The following is a 22,140-nucleotide window of genomic DNA, read 5'->3' as shown; positions in this document are numbered from 1 at the left end:
ACTTCCTTAACTCTTGTGCAAAATGGTGTGCAGTATACGGCTGCATCCATTTTCAATAAGCTACCACTTGAATTCAGGAAACTTAGCAGTGATCCACCCGCTTTTGAATTGAAACTGAAGAGTTTCCTCATGGGTCATTTCTGTTCTGTCGAGGAGTTCCGTGAAAAATTAAGCTGATTCTCATTGTATTGTTGATTGCGTTTACTTAAACTTATGGGCAGACTTGTTTTGGGCTCATGAACATTTAGTTTTATCTGTTATTACTTTTATATTGTAATTGCATGTACTGACATGTTCCATGACCTTGGAGAATTGCTCCTCAATTTGGTACTAAGGAACACGATGTGTAAATAAAAATAGTAAAATAAATTCATTGTGAATTGGTGTCCATTGTTTAAGCTCTCCGTCACATTCGTTCTTGCACTAGCGAGACATTCTTAATCAGCAGTGACTCCCTGAGTAGTCTTCAGACTACCAGCCAGTGCTGCCCTCAACACCCATTTGTCGTGTGTATCCAGGATCTCTTTTCTGACCTGCATCAAGTTGGATGTCAGATGTCTTTGTCTGGATCCCAGGGAATGAACATGCTGACCAGTTGGGCAAGTTAGCTGCCAGGTTGCCAATTTTGAATATTTGGGTGGCGGGTTACCAGAACTGGAACGTCGGTCGACTCTACACTGCAAATTGTTGGAAACTTGGAACATGGATTGATGTACCCTTGTTTTCTCTGACCAGATTGCGACTAATAAAGGGGACCACAAATGTGTTGCAGTCGTTTCTTTGTGCTTCACTGTTGACTTTGTATTGGTCACACTTAACTGGCCCATGGGCACACCGTATGAAATGAGGATTCACCCCACTGTTGACGTGATGCCCATCTGACTGTGGAGGATATCCTACTGGACTGCCCCAATTTTGGCCCCTTATGGTCAAGCCTTGCTGACACACTGCTTCTGGTGCTGGCGTACAATGTCAAAGTAGCCAATCTGGTTTTAAGTTTTACATGTGATGGTGGTTTCTACTCCTCTCTGTGAGGTATGGCAGAGTGGCCTCTTTGGCTGCTTGAGGGATTGGAGAGTTGCCCCATTGCTTGCTCCGACCCAGCGGGCCCTTGGCTGCTCTTGCTTAGTGGTTTGGCCTCGCTCCTGACTTCCCACATTTTTAATTCTTCTTATTCTTTTTCGTGTGTCATTGATTAACTGTGTCGTTGTCATTGTTCTCTTTTCCATACATTTTATCAACTTGTCCTTGTTGCTAGTTTTCTTGTGGTAATGTAGGGTGATGAAACACTGCTCGGATGCAGAGGGTGCATCTCCCATAGTGTTACATGTCAGAGGAGCCTTCCGCTGTTTTGTGGGTGGAGCAACTCAGCCACCCTCACCCTCTTGCCACTCTCTGGAGTCTGGTTGCTTCTATCTCTTGGTGTTATTGATCCATGGTTACAATCAGGTTCATCAGGACTTGATTTCTGCATCCTTTCTCTCTGAGGACCCTTCCCGGCTTGACACATATAGATGGGATTGAGGGACTGATGACGTTTTAGTTTTGCCCTTTAACCCTGTTGGCCTAATCCACTCTACACAGTGGTGTTATTCTGTCATTACGATGTGTGAAACCATTGGGTATGATTTCAGGTCACAAAATGGTAGTGATTGAGCGAACTCTGATGGCAAAATAGTATGTCTGCATGATATTCAGGTACTCCTGTGACCAGCAAGATCCCCAGATCTGTTCCCAATACAACATATGTGTGTGACTAGCTTGGATGTCAACTCTGCGCCAGTGCCAATATCCAAAATACCAAAATACCAGTTATGACAGTTGTGGGCCAGTTTTCCTGTGGAGAGGATGCAGCACCTTAATGTCTCTCTTCCCAACCGAATTATTGCATGCACCCAGGCCAAAGGGGGTACAACCTTGTACTGATATGTGGGCTCATACTTCTAAGTTCTTAATGAATTTGACTTGATTTTGTAATCACTGGAATAGCATCACACAACGTCTCTCCCATTAAGTTTCATTTTGCTATTCCTCTCCTTGTGGGTTCTCCACTCTTTTTGTCTGGCAGTGTAAGTGATGATCGAAAACTGCATATTTTATATGCAATTTGAATTTGGAACAAAAAGTTTAGATGAACTACAGTAAAGCGCGCGCGCACACACACACACACACACACACACACACACACACACCATTAAATGTGATTTACAAACAACATCAAACAAGCAGTTTTAACGGTCTATTGTGATAACAACAAATTTAAGAAATTACACAAGACTGAGACATCTAAGTCTAACATTTAGAAACAACTTAGTCAGCAGGCCATATAGCCAGACAAACAACTTTTTAATTTCACTGATTTCTGAAAAACACCTTGCATATGAGATGTGATGATTTTGGCTGTAAACAATGATATTGAATAAGTTGATTGTTTCTAGAAATTGCACAGTAAATTTTCAATAAAGTTTCATAAGATATTTCGAATACATCCACTTTCGGTGCACAGTGTGGCAATCCTTCCTTGAGGTACTCTGCTCTCACATTTCCACACAGTCGCAACATCGGACCACTGTCACATCCCAATGCCCTTGTTCCAGATAAGTATGCAACATCTCCATGTCCTTCACAGTGATCACACGTCGTCCTGACACTGTTTATGCCTCTTATATATGGTACCTGCCTGGTAACAATCCATAATGCAAACAGTCCTAATGCACTGTGGTAGCCATTGTATGTGCCACAGAGAACTGCAACTTCAATCATTTACATACCTGCCTATGGTGTGCATGGGTACGAAGTCCTATTGACATCAGTCCATGTCTTGTGGGTGCTTAACGTTTTTTGTCAAGTGTTGTGTATTTCACTTTCTAGTTAGTTCTGTGTGTTTTGAAATATTTAGTTGTTTATTTGTTCCTATTTTTCCTTTGTGCTTGTGACACACTTCATATTTCTTTGCATTTTATTGTCTCATAGTTACAGGAATCTTCTGTCGTTAATTTCCTCTACTATTTAACTGATAGTATACTAACCCTTCTAGTTAGAGATTTATCACTTTAGTTCGCAAAAATAACCTTACAATTTGTTTTAGCACTACTTACACACTACATTTTCTGCTATATTGGAAGATAAATTCAAGTAATTATTCGTAGTCCCCACTTTCAATTAGTTTTATTTTTGTGATTTCCGTTCCATATTTTGTAGTTATTTGGAATCATAAGAGCTTCATAAAAATTTAGTTCACTATGTTTGTACGTTGGTATAAATGCTGACCTTTCAAAAAGTGTACTGAAAATCAGACAACATACAGATAATACTGAAAGGAGACAAAAAGCTCTGCATCTTTTTTCACTCAAACCATTCTTTATAGATCTATTAGTATTTTTCTGTACCTCACAAATTACATGTTGGAAGAAGATATAACTAATTGATTCATACATATGAATGGTCACATTATAAAGATTTCGTGGGGCTTCTTCATCTAAATGAAGTACATTGGTCACATAATACACAAAAAGTTACTTGTGAACCAAGCGAAAGACGATAGTAGCTTTGGAAATACTGCACTTTCCCTAGACTTGCCTAAGCTGTGCTACTTGGAAAATGAAGTTGAGCGAATGAGAAACACTTTTCCTTGGATGTGAATTTTGTCCATGCCACTTCAGGCATCTGCATGTTGATGTCAGTTCCGACCAATGACATTTTTCATATGTCTTGCCTATAAATATAATAACTTTTACATGAATTATGGAAAAAACCATTAGCTAACACAGAAAGAATATTTTTTCCATTTTAAATGAAATTATTATTTTCAGGACACTCGCGGTCCACCTCAACTGCATCAAACGCAGCAAACTCATGCTCGGATTTCACTTTCAATGTGCAGGATTTCTTTTCATCAAGTGTTTCAAGACGGTAAGTGTTTAATCACTCCCAATTTTTCTTTCTTATGGATAATGATTTCCTAGTTAGTGATCCGGATGGTTAACTAAAATAATGTTTACAGTTTTAAATTTATCGAAATTCGTTTCTCTTTCTATTATATTTTTGTATGACCAAATCTGTGCTGACTGAAAAACTTTTGCCCGTTTTCGCTGAATTATATTCTCTGGATTGTCATATTTTATGAAAGCTCACTCCGTATGTAGAAAGGTCACCTTATACCCCTTCCCACATACATATGATGTCCGTTCAAAAAATTTTGGAATATTCATAATTTTGCGCCAATGGTGTGTTGGAGCGGAATGGTGGTTGGCTTCCCTGCACACTGCTGTGTAACTGCTGTAAGTTTCATTGTTGTTTGTCTGTTAGGTATTGTTCACTGCTGTATTGAATAGAACATTGTGTCACAGTACGCAAATTTCGAGATGGCAGGGTTAGAGGAGCAATGCGCCTGCATTAAATTGTGTATGAAACTCAAGAAAATCATTACAGAAACTCGCCAGATGATGAAGGAAGCCTACGGTGATGAGAGCTTAGTCCCTACTTGGTGCTAGTATTGGTTCACACGATTTAAAAATGTTTGGGCCGAAGTTAAAAATTACCCTCATTCAGGACGCCCTTCGACGTCTGCCGATGACACCCATGTTAGGAACATCGACAAATTGTGTGTGCCAGTTGAATACTAACTGCCTGAGAGATTGCAGAAGAAAGTAACATTTCAGCTGGATCAAGTCATGAAATCCTGACACAGCATCTTGGAATGCATCGTGTTACCATCAAGTTTTTCCCATGACTCATGAGTCAGGACCAGAAAGACGTTCACCTTGCAACCTGTGAAGAGCTTTTGGGTCACACAAATGAGAATGAGATGTTCCTTTAATAGAATCATAACTGAAGGTGCAGTCTTCACAATGGGTCGGGAAAGGTTCTCTAAACCAAAGAAAACTCATCAGGTCAGGTCAAATGTCAGAGCCATGCTGATAGTTTTCTTTGATTTTGAAGGATTAGTTTGTCATGAATTCATGCCACGAGGACAAACTGTTAATCAATGGTACTATCAGGACGTGTTGTGATGCCTGTGAGAAAATGTGAGAAGGAAATGACCTGAAATGTGGCAAAACAACTCATGGCTCTTGTATCACAATAACACACCCACACATTCGTCCCTGTTGGTGCGTGACTGTTGCACAAAAAACAAAATGACTGTGTTGCCTCGTCCTCCGTACACTCCAGATTTGGCCCCTGCGAACTTTTTTTTTTTATTTCCAAAGTTGAAAACCCATTGAAAGGATGAAGATTTGCAACAATAGATGAGATAAAAGAGAATTCGTAGACAGGGCTTTGCGCGATCCAGCAAGAGGTGTACCAAGACTGCTTCTGGAAGTGGAAACTGCGTTGGGGGCAGTGTATCGATTGTCGAGGCGAGTATTTCGAAGGAGACCATGCACAACAAGTAAAAAGTAAGCATAGAAAAAAATTGTGGACAAAGTTCCTGAATTTTTTGAACAGACTTCCTGTGTATTTCAGTTAAATATATGACATAGACTTTCGATGAATGTACAAAGCTAGGCCACAGTATTCAGCTGCATGTCATAGATTACAATGTTGAAAACATTTCAAATATTATTAGTGCGTTTTTAGTAGTACTGTTCAGAATCGACTCCTTATCTTTTTAATCGTCACTGACATTTCTATCAGCATTTTCTTAGAAAAAGAATTTGCTGAAGAGCTGTAGCATGACTAAGTTTGTAACATCATGAAAAACTTCAAAAATTTCCAACAGAGAGAGGAAGGATGGCTTTGATCGCTACTGATGAGGATCATAATGTAAACACTAATATATTTTTATTTGTGATTATTAAATGGAATAATTTTCCATCTACCAGGCAGCAGCAATTACTCTCAAATATTTCTAACTTGTCAAGTAAATGTCCTGAGTGTAATAAGCCATATTTACCTGAGAACCGGAAGTGCTTTCCTGACTTCTTATAAACTTTTTACATGCACTGCTACAGATATGGTAAGTGAGAAAGTGATAACTTTAAAGAGGAGATATTGGAAATCATTGTACAAGTTTTTAGTGTATATGGAGAGTATATAATAACACACGGGTGCAAATAAAAGATGCATCGTTTTATGTTGACGTCATCGTCTGCATAAATTTTTACAGCTTGAGATTTTTTGTTTCTGTCTTTCTTTCTTTTTTTCCATGAATCCCTTTATTTTGATCAAATCTGAAATGAGAGAGAGATTTTAATTTAGCAATACAGTTCATTAATCGGATATGCACATAGTAGAAAGAAGTGTCACAAACTTCTTTTGTTCCATTGGGCAAGACAGCAGACAGAGACAAGGACAAATGACCTAGATTACAACGACGCACTACCCAAAGAACTTCGCCACAACAGTGACATTAAGTGCTAAGGGCAGCGGAGAGACAAACACAAGACATGCCAAAGAGAGTAACTGAGTGACAAGCAAAGCAGTTATCAAGCAGTCCTAGCACAGCAAAGGTAGATCTGACAATATCAAGAGCGAGCACTGATCTGATCACCTGTACACTGGGCGGCACATATATAGCAGGCATTTAGAATGCGATTGGCCCCTGTACTCATGAGGCGAGATGGTGGCACTCTTGCTGTGTGAGCACAGCACTGTGCGGCCACAGTGCTCCCTAACGGCCATCTAAGCCCATCTCCTCTGGTGGGCATTCAACCTCCATGGTACCTGATACCAGACACTGCAAGAGAATTCAAGTTCAATTACCTACCGTAATATGCTGTCGGTTATTAAGTTATGTTTCATTATTCACAGCAAATATTCCATTATAGAATTAATAGCTTAAATATAGATATTTAAGTGCATTGGACAGTATAATTCTGAGTTAAAGGCATTGCACAGTTGAACACCCCACAAACCAAACATCATCATCTGAGTTAAAGGCATTTACTTCTGCGTAACTCAGTAATTACATTGCAGGGAAATATGGCTGACAAATTGTTCTACGCATCCAGTGATTCATATTTGTAGTAATTTATATTTGGGTTTATCGTCTTATAATTCCTTAAAGAATCCTAATTATCAGCTAGCAACAAATAATGATAGTGATGACAATTATAGTATGTACAGCTCAGGGAACATTAAAGCAAAGCAATAGTTCTGCACTAAAAGCATAACAATTATTTATACCTAAATAAGAAACAACACAATTTTCTGGTCTTCTCCTCAGTATTATCTTTCTCAGTATTATACAATGGTATGGAAGGGGCTAATATGGACAAATAGAATGTGCAGGTAGAATATTCCTTTCTCCAAAAAACTATCAAAATGGAGGGAAGTTTGAGCTGTAATTAATCCTTACGTCGTAAATTTAAGGTCGTGTATTTAATTTATAAATCTTGTGCCTTTGCATTACATTCCCTTTGTAATTTATAGTTTTAACTTTATTATCGAACCACCCTTTGCCCTTTCTTCAGAAATCTTTAAATATTGCACATCTGCCAAATATTGAGGAACAAATCACTGCTGGTGGCAGTTAAATGTAATCATGGAGGAAGGGAACAATCAGATGGAAAATTTAGATATGGACAGTACGAAAACTGGGAATAATAGTTGAGAGCTGTTAGTAAATGAAACTTTCGAGGCAAGGAATGAGGTGAATGCCAGTAGCCCAACCTGAGAAGTGGAAAAACAAATGGTGGAAAAACCGGATAGCAATCGGAGAAAACATACTATTCTCCACAAGGCAAATACATCCGTGGATGGTCAGTTAAATCAAAAGACGGCTCAAAATGCTTGATGGAGCTTTAATTTCACTGATGCTGAAAGACTGAAAATACATGAAGAATTTTGGAATTTAGGTGATACAAGACATCCAGCTGCTATGTGTCAGTTCACATTATAAGCAAAGTGATAAGATCTTTCACAGACTCATTCAGAAGAAAATTTACAAATACTTGCTTCTAAAATAAAGATGGTCAACATGTTCAGATTTGTCAGTCCTCCTTTCTTGCAATGTTTGATGTGACTAAGTCATTCATATGCCATATTCTGTTAAAAAGGAATGAGCACAACGTAATTTCTGAAGATAAAAGAGGAAAACACAAACAAGCAGTAGGTACGTCAGATTTTGTCAAAGAAAAATTGAATCTCACATCAAAAGCACTGCAAAACTCCTTTCACATTATACTAGGAAGTATTCGGAGACAGGGTACTTGCTACACGAGTTAAATCTTTGAAAAAAGCACCTGATGTATGTGAAAACTTGCAAAAACCATGGCATTACCTTTCAAAAGGAATCTTATTATTGAAACATATTGAATACAGAATTTAACCTATCCTTCCATGTACTTATAAATGATTTGTGTGATACATATCATAGGTTCTTTTATGTAAGTGTCACAAGAGAAAAATCAGCACATGGAGCAGGCCTTTGTGCCAATAGGTGCAGATCATTGTTTCCATAGATGTGATTTAAAAATTTTGAGGGCATTGTCATCTGCTCATCATTTTCTCCTTTTGGTTTCTACTGTACCTGATCAATGTTATAAACATAAACAATCTAACAATATAATTATAGTGAAAAATGTTTTCACATTCCCAGATTCCAAGTTTTCCCACCTTTTATTTTTGATTGGTACCATCCTCAGCCTTGTTCTTGGAATTAATCATTTACCTATTAAAAATTTTGTGTGGATAACATTTCCCTTACTTTGCATATTTGAACAACTACCATAAGCTTCAGCATCAATTTTCAAATTGATTGTGTGGAAACTACATCCTGCTCTCTCTCATGCAAAACTTGCAGAATAGTGCATAACGTAAAACTACAGTTTGTTTCAGAATATAAATATTTTGAGTTTGTAAAGAAATGTAGGTGGCATTTTTAGAGGCACTTTCAAAATGTTTCATCAGTGTGTCGTCACCTGATTAAACTGCAATAAAACATCAAAAACAGAATTTGAATTTGTTTTTCGTCTTAAAGGCAAGTAGTGTAATGCGTAAAAAAATATGCAAGAAAAAACTGATTACAACGTAACTCAGTTAGGTAGTACTAATTTTGAAGACTCATTGGCTAGTTCTTCAACTCTCTTACTTTGGTTTGTTATAATGCTAACAAAATTACGTGGCTTTTCAACTCCATCTTTAAGTCAGTCATGTATTTTTACGGATTTATGTAACCCACACATTAGATGTGGTCAGAGCAGCACACACAACTTACAAAGTGCACCTTGATCTGTTTTAGACTAAACCATCCATGAATATAATGACAGTCCAATTGAAATGTTAACTGTATGCCATCTATGCTGGTCTTGAAAATATAATTTTTGTCAGGGTGCCATAAAATCTTAATTTTAGGAAATCATCTCCCCCCCCCCCCCCCTCCCCTCCCTATAATCCTGTCGGAGGAACTTCTGCAACTCAGAATTAAAATTGAGTCTCTCTCTCTCTCTCTCTCCCTTCCTCCCTCCCTCCCTCCCTCTCCCTGTGTGTGTGTGTGTGTGTGTGTGTGTGTGTGTGTGTGTGTCGCCTGCTCACCCCCTCACCTAGTGCTTAAACAATGATCGGTAGTGGGTTGTTATATTCCCATCATCGGGTGTGACACTGAATGAAAAGAAACAATAGACTGAAGCTAATAATTATTTTTACACGCCCAAGTACACATGAGAAAACAAAAAAGAAATACCATATAACATATATAGAAAACAGTGATTGGGCCAGGTGCAGAAAATGTAAGTCAATGCCAAACTGACGCCAAGCAATACAACGGGTAAAGAAGAATGGAATGAACACCAGGACACTTTCATTTTATGTTGTGACCCCAGGTGCCACACTGAAGAGTATAGGACACAGAGTACGACCAGTGAGCCCAGAGCACGGAGTAGTGTACATGAAGGAGCAAGTGAACTGGTAAACCAGATTGGCAAAAGTATTGCCATCTGTTGTTGGTCCCACGTTGTTCTTCCCAGGGATGACATTCTTTCTCTGAAACACTACTGAGAAAATTTAGAGAAATGACATTTGCGGCTGACTGTGGAACGAATCTAGTGCTGCCAACGTACATTGCATGAGGACTAGATAAGAGAAATTAGGGCTCCTACAGAAGCATATAGATAGTCATTTTTCCATCGCTCCATTTGCGAGTGTAACAGGATATAGAATGATGAATGGCTATATGAGATACCATCCACCATTCACCCGTGGTGGCTTGTGGAGTACGGATGTAGATGTAGATATAGGATGTATATATATTTACTTGTTTTGTCACTTGGTCAATTGGCGCCTTCATTTCATTTTATTGTAGCTTATTACTAAGGCCCAGAGTTTATTGACATAATATTTCTTTCTTTATGAGGTATCTATTGTTTACAAGTACTAAAAATCTGAAAATTCTGGTCACAGAAATGTAAATTTAATTTTTGCATTTCTTATCATATAGGTAACACATTATATCTTAATTTTTCAAGGATTGTGCCATTTTTAACATTTTACTTAATTTTTTACATGTTTGTGTTTATTTACGACAACAGTTCATTCTTTTAATGTTGGCAAGGATGAACAATGCATCTGCCTCTAGAAAAATGCAACAATTTTACTGAAGAGTTTATTAGTACATGTTGAAAAAAAAATTGATGGTTCATCAGCTTACTATTATCGTTGATCCACTGATGTTTGTTAACTTGTACCAGATATAGGTCTTGAAACGAAAACATCAATATTCTGTATTTATTGATATTCTGCTAAACATAATGTACATTTGTGAAAAAGATTTTCTAACTGCAAGTGTGGGCTGTATATCAACAGACGTTCCCTCACTTTAGAGAACTTCTGCATGTTTACTGTCATACACTGCAATAACTCGAGTATTATACTGTGATTTTCATACATCTTCAAAGAATGAAATTCCTTGAAAAGAAAGTGATTTTAAATCAATTATTTTTTAGTAGTTTCAGTTCTAACCACCTCATAAAGTTTTTCGTTACTCTGCTATATTTTACACTTTACTTCATGTGTGTTTTGTATCAGTTTTGTATCTTTTTAGTGATAATAAGTATTTCAGGCTATAAAAATCCAACATCTGTGGTTACAGGTCCTTTCCATATTCGTAAACTAATTGAATTCTCTCTAGGAACAACTGCTCTCCCCCCTCCCCCTCCTCCTATGCAACTGTCCCTGATGCAGAGCAAGATACTCACATAGGTCGGAAGTGTTTAACAAGGACTACAAAAGACAGCATGAAGACAGAACCTTCATCAGTCAAAATCCATTTAGCTGAATTTGATCAGGAGGGTGTCTGTTGCTGTCCAAAGACAAATGCTAAAGCATTGTTTAATTGACAAAGACTTGTTTATACAGTTAAGCTGTACAAAGCAACTTCAAGAGAAGCCAAATGCTACATATGGATTGTGAGGACTGTCAAATGTTGTTTGCAACTGTACTTGGGCTCGTTCACTTCCTATTTTTCACGTGGCTCATCTGCAAAGGGGGTTGGTTGTGAATGGTTGCATTTGCACCCCTACTATTGAGTCATATATTGGCTAGCTTTTGAACAGCAGTGAATTGAACTATACACGTTCAGATTGAAACTTATTTATTCAAAAGAAACACTTTAACTTTGTGGCCACGCATTTTTAAGTTCACAAATAAATCCGATCTGTATAAAAAATAATCGGTGCAATTTGTACACTGTTTATCTCACACCTACACACTTTCTCGTTGTTCCTTCACATATACTGGCGTCCATGCTTACACTAGTGGCACTTTGCCACTCCCAACTTGCCACCACAACGGCCAACGACAGAAGACCCGATTTTTCCGCTCATATCCACAGTCCTGAGTCGGGTCACGTGACACTACATTAGTCAAAATAATCCCTAAACATGGCCACAATTTGTTTACAATTTTTATAAGATGTAAATACTTAAATCTAAAGACATTATATTATTTTACACACTTATCATCACAATTTTATAATTTGTTGCAATTAAAAGAAAACCAAAACACTATGCAACGGAACTACAGCGCCCATCAAAACACGAAACAAGTATTTTCCAGTCTATTTTACCCAACATATTATCTCTGCTGCTGTGCTTTAAATTTAAATTATGAACTACTTGAAAGAGCTCCATATTATCCCCTGTTACGTTACATACCCCCACTTCATGGAGACATTACCTTAGTAATGGCAACATGAAGTAGCACCAAACAGAGCCAACCCATATTACTTTATATATAAAAACATTTTAATTATAACTATAATGGCACCAAAACATGTAGAACAGTGTTATAGTGGTGAGTTAATCAGTGTGAATACTGTCATCAGAAAACATACAAACATTATCCGAAAATGTATCCAACCTAAATATACAATTAGATAGTCTCATATTGAGTCTGATTGGGCTGGCAAAATGCAAAGAAATTTATATTATATAAATGCCCATGTTAGTCTATATGTAGGTTGCACACTCACTGCACATTAACATTTTCACAGTTGTTTCTGTAGTTGCACGAGGTTGTTGTAACCAGATCCTTGTGTTCACAGCTTTATGCATTGGAATGCAGGCTTTCCAAACTTGTCAGCCAGCAGTACTGTGCTTCCTCTCGTTAGCCAAGCCATCCTATCAAAATTTAATCAAATTCTCATAAATCTTTCCTAGACATGCAGACCCACATTTCCAAGGAGTACGGCTATCCAAACCCTCCCTGGAACATCCTGTGTTCACTGATCAGCTCTTATTGAGGTTCATACAAATGACAAACATGCACACAAATCAAATACAAACATGCCATAGTTAAATATATTCTATTTCATTCCTCAAATGTTCCCAAATCAGGAGCTTTCATTCCTCAAATGTTCCCAAATCAGGAGCTCCAACATATTGCTATACCCCCCCCCCCCCCCCCAACAAGAGAATTTATTCCCAGATGAAGATTCTTATGTTTTTAAGCCCCCATACAGCTGTATCACTGTACTTAAACAAGCTCAAAATTTTTTTTCATGAATTCCTATATCAATTTTCACATAATAGTTTGCAATATCTTGAAACCCATTCTTTTCTGCCATTTTCATGGATAACTAGTTTGTCATAAATGGCAAACAAACTCACTAAGGTCATAAAACTTTTACATGCATCCACTTAGCCATTGGTGTTCTTTCCCTCACTTCCCTCATTAACATCTTATAATAAGCAAGTTAATTATTTCCACGCACCAGTATCAACTCCAGGTGCCACAGATACATTAGAAATTTTAATAAAATATCAACTATTTTTTAAACAAACTATTTGCAGATTTCCTCCCTCCTATATTCTCCACACACTTATACACAAATATATATGCAGTAGGTTTCAGTTCCCATATGACTTTTTCAACAAGGCTTCTATCACACCCACACCAGTTGTGCAAATCCATTGGTCAACAGATTCACTTAATGCAAATACATACAGTATAATGAAGTTTGTTGACCACCAAACAATGGCATTGCAACATACACAGTAACACAAATAATCCTCTTTTTTTAATTTTTATATTATTAACACACTAGACAATAGTGTGCATGGGAATCTCTCACTTCCTTACCCTTTATTCTTTCACCACATATTTTTTCAACTGCGTTACATTTCTCAGTCCAAATAGCTCTTTGGACCCTGGATATACCAATCTATATGCATTAGGGTGTGGACAACCAGTTATCTCAAAGGGTCCATGGTATAATTCAAATAAATTTTTGATTTCACCATCAATGTCACTGGATTTTTTCTTGTTCCTCACCAGCACCTTATCTCCCACCTTGAACTTTGTTGTCTTTACCTTTCTCCATGCCTCCTGTGTTTCTCGTGTCCTTTCTTTAACATTTGCTGTCTGGCCATCTGCATCTTCTCTTGAGTTGCCAAGCCTTGAGATGGAGGAAAATCTATGTGTTCTGCTATTAGATTGTCTGGCTTGATATCTTTCATGAGCTCATAGGGTGAGAATCCTGTCTCACAACTCTTCACTGTGTTCATAAGATCCTCAAACACAGTTATATATTATGCCCAATTGCTATGCTTTTTACTGCAATATGTCCTACATAGCCTGCCCAGCTCCCTCATATACCTCTCAGCCAGGTTTCCCGCACGGTGATACACTGAAATCCTTATATGCTTTATCCCAGATCTTTGCATAAACTTCCCCCACACACTAGATACAAATTGTGCTCCATTATCAGACAGAACATTCTCTGGTTTTATCACATTCACAAAGTAATCTTTCTCTAGCTTGTTAATTATATCCTGGCTAGTGGCCTTTTTCAGTGGATACAGCTTTACAAACTTTGAGAATACATCAGCAGCTAAAAGAACATGCTGTTGGCAACCTCCCAAACAAATCAATAGCCAGCAGTTCACCATTTCTTTTAGGAACAATATTCTGCATCTCTCCTTGTACTGCAGTAGTATTATACTTCACTTTTTGACATTTTTCACAAGAAGCCAACTGTCTCTTTACCCTCCTGGCCATGTTGTTAAAACTAACATAGTCCTGCAGTATTTCCAAACATTTCTGAGCCCCATAATGCCCATGGCTAAGGCGGATGTAATTGATTAATTTTTCCACATGCTCATCTGGAAAACATACCTTCCAGTCCTCTTTGTCAAAATTTCTTCGCCTAAATAAAATCCCCTTATAAATTCTATAATATTTAGCTATTTTTTCATGTTCTTTACTTCCAAAGTTTGTTTTGATAAACTTCATGGTTTGGTCCCCATTCTGAAGTCTCCTCATGTCCTTACAGATGGATTTGATTTCCTTCTCTCTGCCCACTCCTTTCATATTACAATATCTGTAGTTCTTTCTCGTCTCCACTCCCTTGATGTTCTTCTCCAATGAAAGGTAACCTTGATAAGGCATCAGCCACATTGTTGTCTGTGCCTTTAACATATCTTATCTCATAGTTAAACTGCTGCAGAAACATGGTACATCTCATGAGTCTATTATTTAACAGCTTACATTCTTGCAAATAGCTCAGAGCCTTATGGTCTGTGTAAACAATCAATTTCCTACATTCCACATATATCCTGAACTTCTGAAATCCAAAAACTATGGCTAAAAGTTCCTTCTCTGAGATACCATACATTAATTCATGTTTGGACAGCATTCTGCTTGCAAAAGCTATTGCCCTGTGCTCTGTCTTCCCATCTACTACCCCCTCGTGAAATAGCACTGCCCCTATCCCGTAATCTGAGCTGTCTGCCCCAATACAGAAAGGACCAAGAAATAGTAATGTTGCTTGAAAAAATTCACACTTACTTAAGGGTCATTCCCCCTTTAGATATAGCCTTGAATACATCCTCCAACAGCTGACAGTGCTCTTGCCAATTGCTACTCATCATCAAAATTTCATCTACATACACTGTCAATTTTGTCATTAGTTCATCACCCAACACATGACTTAAAGCCCTTAAAAAAACTGCTACAAAAACTACTGCTTACTGTAAATAGCACTCAAATAAGAAAGCAGTGTACTTTCTGCTCTCTTCAGCCAATTGCACCTGCCAGAACCCTGAAGTCAAATCGACATTTGACAGAATTTTAGCATTATAAACTTTTAGCAGTAGCTCATTCATGTTCTCTGGCTGATCATTTTCCTTGACTATTATTTTATTTAGCTTTCTTGCATCCAATACTATTCTTATAGAACCATCCCTCTTTTTCGCCACTATTATTGGATTACAATACTCACTCCTCCCCATTTCCAGTATGCCCCATTTCAACAACTGTATCCTGGCCCTTACAGCCTCTTTATCAGCTATTGCTACAGGATAAGGTTTGGCCCTTATTACTTCATGTGGTGATACCCTCAAAACATAATTGAAATCTACAACTTTTCCAGGTCTATCAGTGAACACACGCTTATGTTTACACAATAAATCTATAAGCTGCACCTTTTGTTCCTTATTTAAATGTCCCATTTCATTTACTTTGTCATATATCTGCTATTCAGTGCACATTTCATCACCTACCTCATCTATCCTTTGTAAATGAGTCATTGTTTCACCCCCTTTTAACTCCCCTTTAAATTTAATTCTTCGTGTTTCCACCAGCATCAAATTCTACCACTCTGTCCTTTACAAAAAATGCTACAGTCGTATTTGTACAAGAAGTCCATACCCAAAATTACATTCAATGCCAAACCCTTCACCACAAAGCAACTAATATCAAAACGATACTCATTACTATTAAATTCCGGTAATACATCTCTGCTGATGGGCTTGCTACATGTCCCAGTTGCTGTCTTAATTTTGACTCATGTAACTAGTAATTCTATTAATCCTAAACCTTTAATTTGCTGCCAGAAAGATTCAGAAATTGCAGATAAACTTGTGGCAGAGTCTAATAATGCTATATCTGTAATTCCTCCCACATTGATATCAATTATTGGCTGTATCACTTCTATTTCTACTCTGTTCAGCCCTGATTACTGTAATAAGTCTCTTTCTACTTCACTCCTGCTTTCCTCTTGCATAATGCAAACATCTTTAGGTCTTTCTCCAAAACATACATCAGTATCCCCTTCAAACAGATCCTTAATAGCAAACTCAACATTCTCTTCTTCACTTAATTCTTCCAATTTTCTGGAAATTTTAAATTTTATTTTACTCCATTCTTCAGGCATCAAAGCTTTATGTAATTTTGCATAGGACACCCAATCACTCAAATCATAATCAGCCTCCTCGTTTCCCAACCATCTACAATTAACATCTTTCAGGCTTGCATCCTCAACATTTAAGAAAACATAGGTTTCAATTTTATCTTCTGGGCAATCTACAGCAACATTCTCCATATCATTACACATTTCCATATCCACACTGAATTCATTATCACTACCACAGTCATCACCTGCACCCAAAATCACAGTAACATTGTCAGTAGGTAATTTACCAGCATTTTCCACATTGTCAAATACACCACTCATATTAACCTTTACGTCACACTGAATAATCCTCTCCTCACCTTTTCCACAATTCTCCATACTATTTCCAATAGACATCTCTACCCATTCATCAGATCCATTATTACTGTGAACATTGCCCCTTAGTTCCATATCCACTTCTGTTTCCCCTTTTGATGAAACTACCTCTGTCTCTGATCTTTCAATGAATTAGGACCATTTTAAGAAGAAAGACCTCTGAAACGTGCAGAAAATGTTTGAAGAATTTAGGTATCTTAGCTTTTTCATCGTTGTATATATACAAAACAATAATGTACATCACAAAAGGTAGCGAGGACTGGATTACAAATGCTAGTGTACACACCCACAATACAAGAAGGAAGAATGAAGTACGGAGCATACCCCACTGACTGGCAATGCTAGAAAAAGGACCCCAGTACTCTGGCATCAGACTACTAAAAAGTCTGCCTAATAACCTGCAAGGTAGTGTACTTCACAATGACTTTCCAAAGAAACTTAAAGACTATCTCATTGAAAAAGAGTTTTACAGTGTTGCAGAAGACTTATGCCATTAAATTTGTATATATTGTTATTCATTATCAATGATGTAAAAATGTAAGCTAAAGGTGTAGAAAAATAAGTGATAATGAATGTTAATACTTTGACATGCCCTATATTACATGTACATGTACTGTACACAATGTAATCTTACAGGATCAAATAAAATTCAATTCAATTCAATTGCTGCACACAAACCAATATTGTCCTCCTCTGCTTGTAATTTCTCTTCCCTCTTAAATATGTCATCAATGTTAAACTCACACTGTTCATTGCTGATATTAGCCGTGTTCAATTTTTTTCTGTTATACCTTTTATCTGTATTTCTGTAATTGTTAAAAACCTTCCCACAGATTTTCAGTTCCTAAGAGAGCATCCATATGACACATCCCTATTTTCCTTGCTGACTTTATTATTCATCCCATCATGTCCTTGTCTGGCCCTGTTCACATAATTACCAGCCCCCCTGCGGACCTTAAGTGAGGCATCAATTAGTTTTTTGATTGCCTACCCTGTCCATTTGTATCTGGCATTCCTATTCTCAAACCTTCTCTATCACTCCTCATCTGATCAAAATTTTCTCTTCTCCCCACAAAATTTCTATTATATCTTTGTGGCCTGCTTCTCCAATCTCTTATCCTGATTATTGTGATCACTTCTATCTTCTCTCCACCTGTTATGATTATTACTGTACTCATAATTAATACCGTTTCCCCTTTCATGATACCTTCCACTCTCCCTCTGTTCCATGTATTTAGGTCAGTAACACAATGCCCTGTCCGTATTATCCACAAAATTAAGAAATTCTTCCACTGAATCTGCACTGTGAATGAAATCCCATTGCAAATGCTCTGGTAATCTTCTCTTTAGTGTTGAAATTTCTGTTAATACACCCAGTGGCCTATCCAGATGATTTAATTTATTCAGTTCTCTAACACAGAACTCTCTCGTACTTTCCTATCCACTCTTGTAACTGGGTCTATTCAAAAAATCGTTTTGAAATCTTAATTGTTTTGCCTGGCCCCAGTATTTGTTCAAGAACAGGATTTCAAAGGTTTTAAAATCACAAAATTTATCATCATTTTGGTTCGCCCATGTTTGAGCTCTCCCTTCCAACTGCCTCTTAACATATTTAATTTTTGCGTGCTCAGTTATCCCTGTCACAAAGTTATCCTTACACACAGCTAGAAAGTCAACTGCATGGTATTTATTCTTCCCACTAAAAGGTTTTGACTAAAATCCATGCCCCATAAGATATCCCAACAATAAATTTCCATTCCCTGCTGCCACAGTATTAACTGTTTCCCTCAAGACATTTATTTCCCCTTCTAATTCCTTCTTATTGTCAGTAATCCCCTTATGGCAATCCAGCACTCCTATCTTATGGATTCAATGTCTCCCTCTGTTTGTTTCTGCAATAATGTGCATTTTTGTTCCTGTATCTGAATCTGCCCCACAAGATTACTTTGCACAATTTCCACCTTGGCTGTTAGTCCTCTTTCAACTTCATCAACTCTCTCAACCATTCCCTCAACAATTTTAACTGTGTTTTCGACTTTATCTGTAATTTGAGATCTAACTGATCAAATTTTTCATTCACTGTCTTTATTTTATCACTAAGCCTCAATTCCATATTCCGTATTTTCGAATCCATTTCTCCAACTATTGCAGTTTTTATATTCTCTATTTTGGAATCTATTTCTCCTAATTTACTAGTAAGTTTTACAAAAAATGTACTCGGGTCACTTCCTGGTATTCAGCCTATTGCCCGCATCTCGTGGTCGTGCGGTAGCGTTCTCGCTTCCCACGCCCGGGTTCCCGGGTTCGATTCCCGGCGGGGTCAGGGATTTTCTCTGCCTCGTGATGGCTGGGTGTTGTGTGCTGTCCTTAGGTTAGTTAGGTTTAAGTAGTTCTAAGTTCTAGGGGACTGATGACCATAGATGTTAAGTCCCATAGTGCTCAGAGCCATTCAGCCTATTTCTTTTGACATGCTAGGGCTACTAGAGTTACTCCTAACATCCACTGATTCACCTTCACTTTGAGATTCGCGCGTCTCATCGGCCGTGGCTAATGAAAGGGCACAATTTTGCAATGTAGCTGCTGGCTGTACTTATCTTTTATATCCTTGTGTGATGCAACATCTGCAGTCAGCGCCTGCAGCACAGGTATGCAATGAATCGTAGTCGGCGGCGTGGACACGCAGCAAACTCTATCAGGAGCGAGAAAACGTTACGTGGGCCCCTGGCAGCTTGTAGTCTTGTTGCTCGGTGACACGGACTACGGCGTTGATCGTTGGCAGCACATGGATACAGCTTTGACTGCTTTACCCGCAGCGGCACATGGACACAGCACGGACGATGGTTTTTTCCTGCGGCAACATGTGGACACGGCACGGACAACTGTTTTACTTGCAGCAACATGTGGAAATGGCACAGATGGCAGTTTTACCCATGGCAACACGTGGTTGACTCATCAGGCTGTGTAAGTGACTCTCTCAAAATCGTGGTGGCCTTATATCGGCGTAACCAAGGGGCAGTGCGTATCTTGTCCAGCACAAACAATCTGCTACTGCTAATGCACCAATTTAGCTCAGAGCCCCCACACTGACTGTTCAAAAGCTTAAACATTAGATGGACACCCGATTCCGTAATACTATGGAATAGAGTAGAAAGTCCTATCCTGGAGAAAACGTTACGTGGGCCCCTGGTAGCTTGTAGTCTTGTTGGTCGGTGACACGGACGACGGCGTTGATCGTTGGCAGCACACTTGGGCTCGTTCACTACCTATTTTTCACGTGGCTCATCTGCAAATGGGGTTGGTAGTGATTGGTTGCATTTGCACCCCTACTATTGAGTCATATGTTGGCTAGCTTTTGAACAGCAGTGAACCAGTTCCCACTGCGGAACATAAACCCAAGGATGTTTTTAGGTGTTAGCAACATGGGGATTATGCCCGAGCAGTATCATCATTTCTGTAAGTCATTAATGGCAGCTACGACAGACAGTGAAGAAACAGAAATTAATACTGATGATGACTAAAGTATATTCAGTAAGATCTGTTTCATTGATATCTGTACAAATGAATACAATTATTTTGTTTCTCTCATGTATTGTGCCATGTCCTCATGGTGATTATCCTTTTTAATGTATAAATGCAAATGACAATAAAATTATTATGACCTTGGTATTTAGTGGAGCGCTGTGAAGCACATATGCAAGTGGATTCTTTGTTAATGTTATTACTATGAAGTCAGACATAATTACCCAGACCACCAATATGTTTAAAGTTCAATCAACATATTTATAGCAGTGTTTACTTTTTTTGTCCCATAGTATGGGAAATTATTGAATGAATGTAAACACGCTGTAAGAACGAAGAGGTATCATATTTATCAGCAATGTGAATTTAGGTGGTAACAGTGATAGTGCTAGGTAATTTTCTTGTAAGATAATTTTCGGCTTTTGGGCTAGCCTAATAGGCTGTTGGGATAATTGTCACATAACTCATTTATATTGTTAATAAGATATTTTCCTTCACTTTTGGGCACTAACTGCTTAGAGTCAATGAAGAATATCACTTTGTGTCTATATTAATTTTGTCTACCACTTTTGGAGCAACAATACATTTATTTCCATGTGAATTAATTGCAAAGGTTTCATTGTCAAATTTACTATCCTTCTAAGTCATTGACATTCTCCATGAGACTCCCCCTGTCTTTGTAGTTAACATCTCTCACCCTCACTACTTTTCCCCAAAAGCAGTTGTAATTCCGAGTATCTGGTGTTGCTTGAGCTACACTTTTATCCTGAAGTGAAGTGCAGTGAATTTTGAAAGATGCTTTAGCAACTAACTTCTAGTAATAGTAATAGTTTTATTCTCTAACTTGTACTAGCTGTATGATGTGATAAATATATTTACTTATATTTAAAATTTTTTCTTCTTCTCTTCTTTTTCATCTTCTTCATCTTCATTCTAGGACTGCATGTTACCTTTCAGATGTCATGTACATTCTTGGCCTATCCAGGGCAACATTAGATGGTGATGTGTGTAGGGCACTCAGCAGCAAGGTCATCAGTGCGGTGGTGGTAGTAGCAGTAGTACTAGCAGCAGTAGCAGTAGCAGCAGCAGCAGCAGCAGCTTTATTCATCTGTAGATCTCTTTCTACAAGGATATAAGACATGTCAAAGTATTTTAAGGCTTAGATCAATTTAAAATAATCTAATTTGTATACACATACATGTACAGACTTCTAGTTAGAGACAATAATTGGATTTACTCCTGGTATACTATACTTTCCTTTACAAATAACATATTAAAGAATGTAATGCCACACTGTTTGTTTGTATCTCACTATCAGTCACCACACACACACACACACACACACACACACACACACACACACACACACACAACACAACACACACACACACTTGTGATCTCTGGTCCATTTTCTGTATCGCAACTTCCCATTTGCTATTGTGAAAAACAAAGGCAGCATCCGTCTATAATTAGTGAGATGTTGGGTTTTTGGGTTTGGAAAGAGGAAGAGGTGTTAGTATTGTGCTATGCATAGCTTGGGGTAAGTTGTTCTAGAAAAGAAAAAAAGAAGGGGAAAAAAAACAGTGTGTGAAGATGTTGTGTAGAATGTTGGATGTTTTATAATCACTATTATTATTCATTTGTATAACTTTTTTTTTTTTTTTTTTTTTTTTTTT

The 22,140-nt window shown here is 37.9% G+C and overlaps 1 protein-coding gene across 1 annotated transcript in view; it reads left to right on the top strand.

Moving 5' to 3' along the window:
* LOC126471136 (uncharacterized) overlaps positions 1–22,140 on the top strand; it is a 260,530-nt gene that overhangs the window by 188,147 nt on the left and 50,243 nt on the right. The window contains exon 9 of the mRNA XM_050099226.1: positions 3,813–3,912. Within this exon, the coding sequence (XP_049955183.1) occupies positions 3,813–3,912 (100 nt within the window). The remainder of the gene's footprint in view (positions 1–3,812; positions 3,913–22,140) is intronic.

This window comes from Schistocerca serialis, chromosome 3 (assembly GCF_023864345.2).
Source record: "Schistocerca serialis cubense isolate TAMUIC-IGC-003099 chromosome 3, iqSchSeri2.2, whole genome shotgun sequence".
NCBI classification, from domain to species: Eukaryota; Metazoa; Arthropoda; class Insecta; order Orthoptera; family Acrididae; genus Schistocerca; species Schistocerca serialis.
This window is presented reverse-complemented; position numbering and strand designations above follow the sequence as displayed.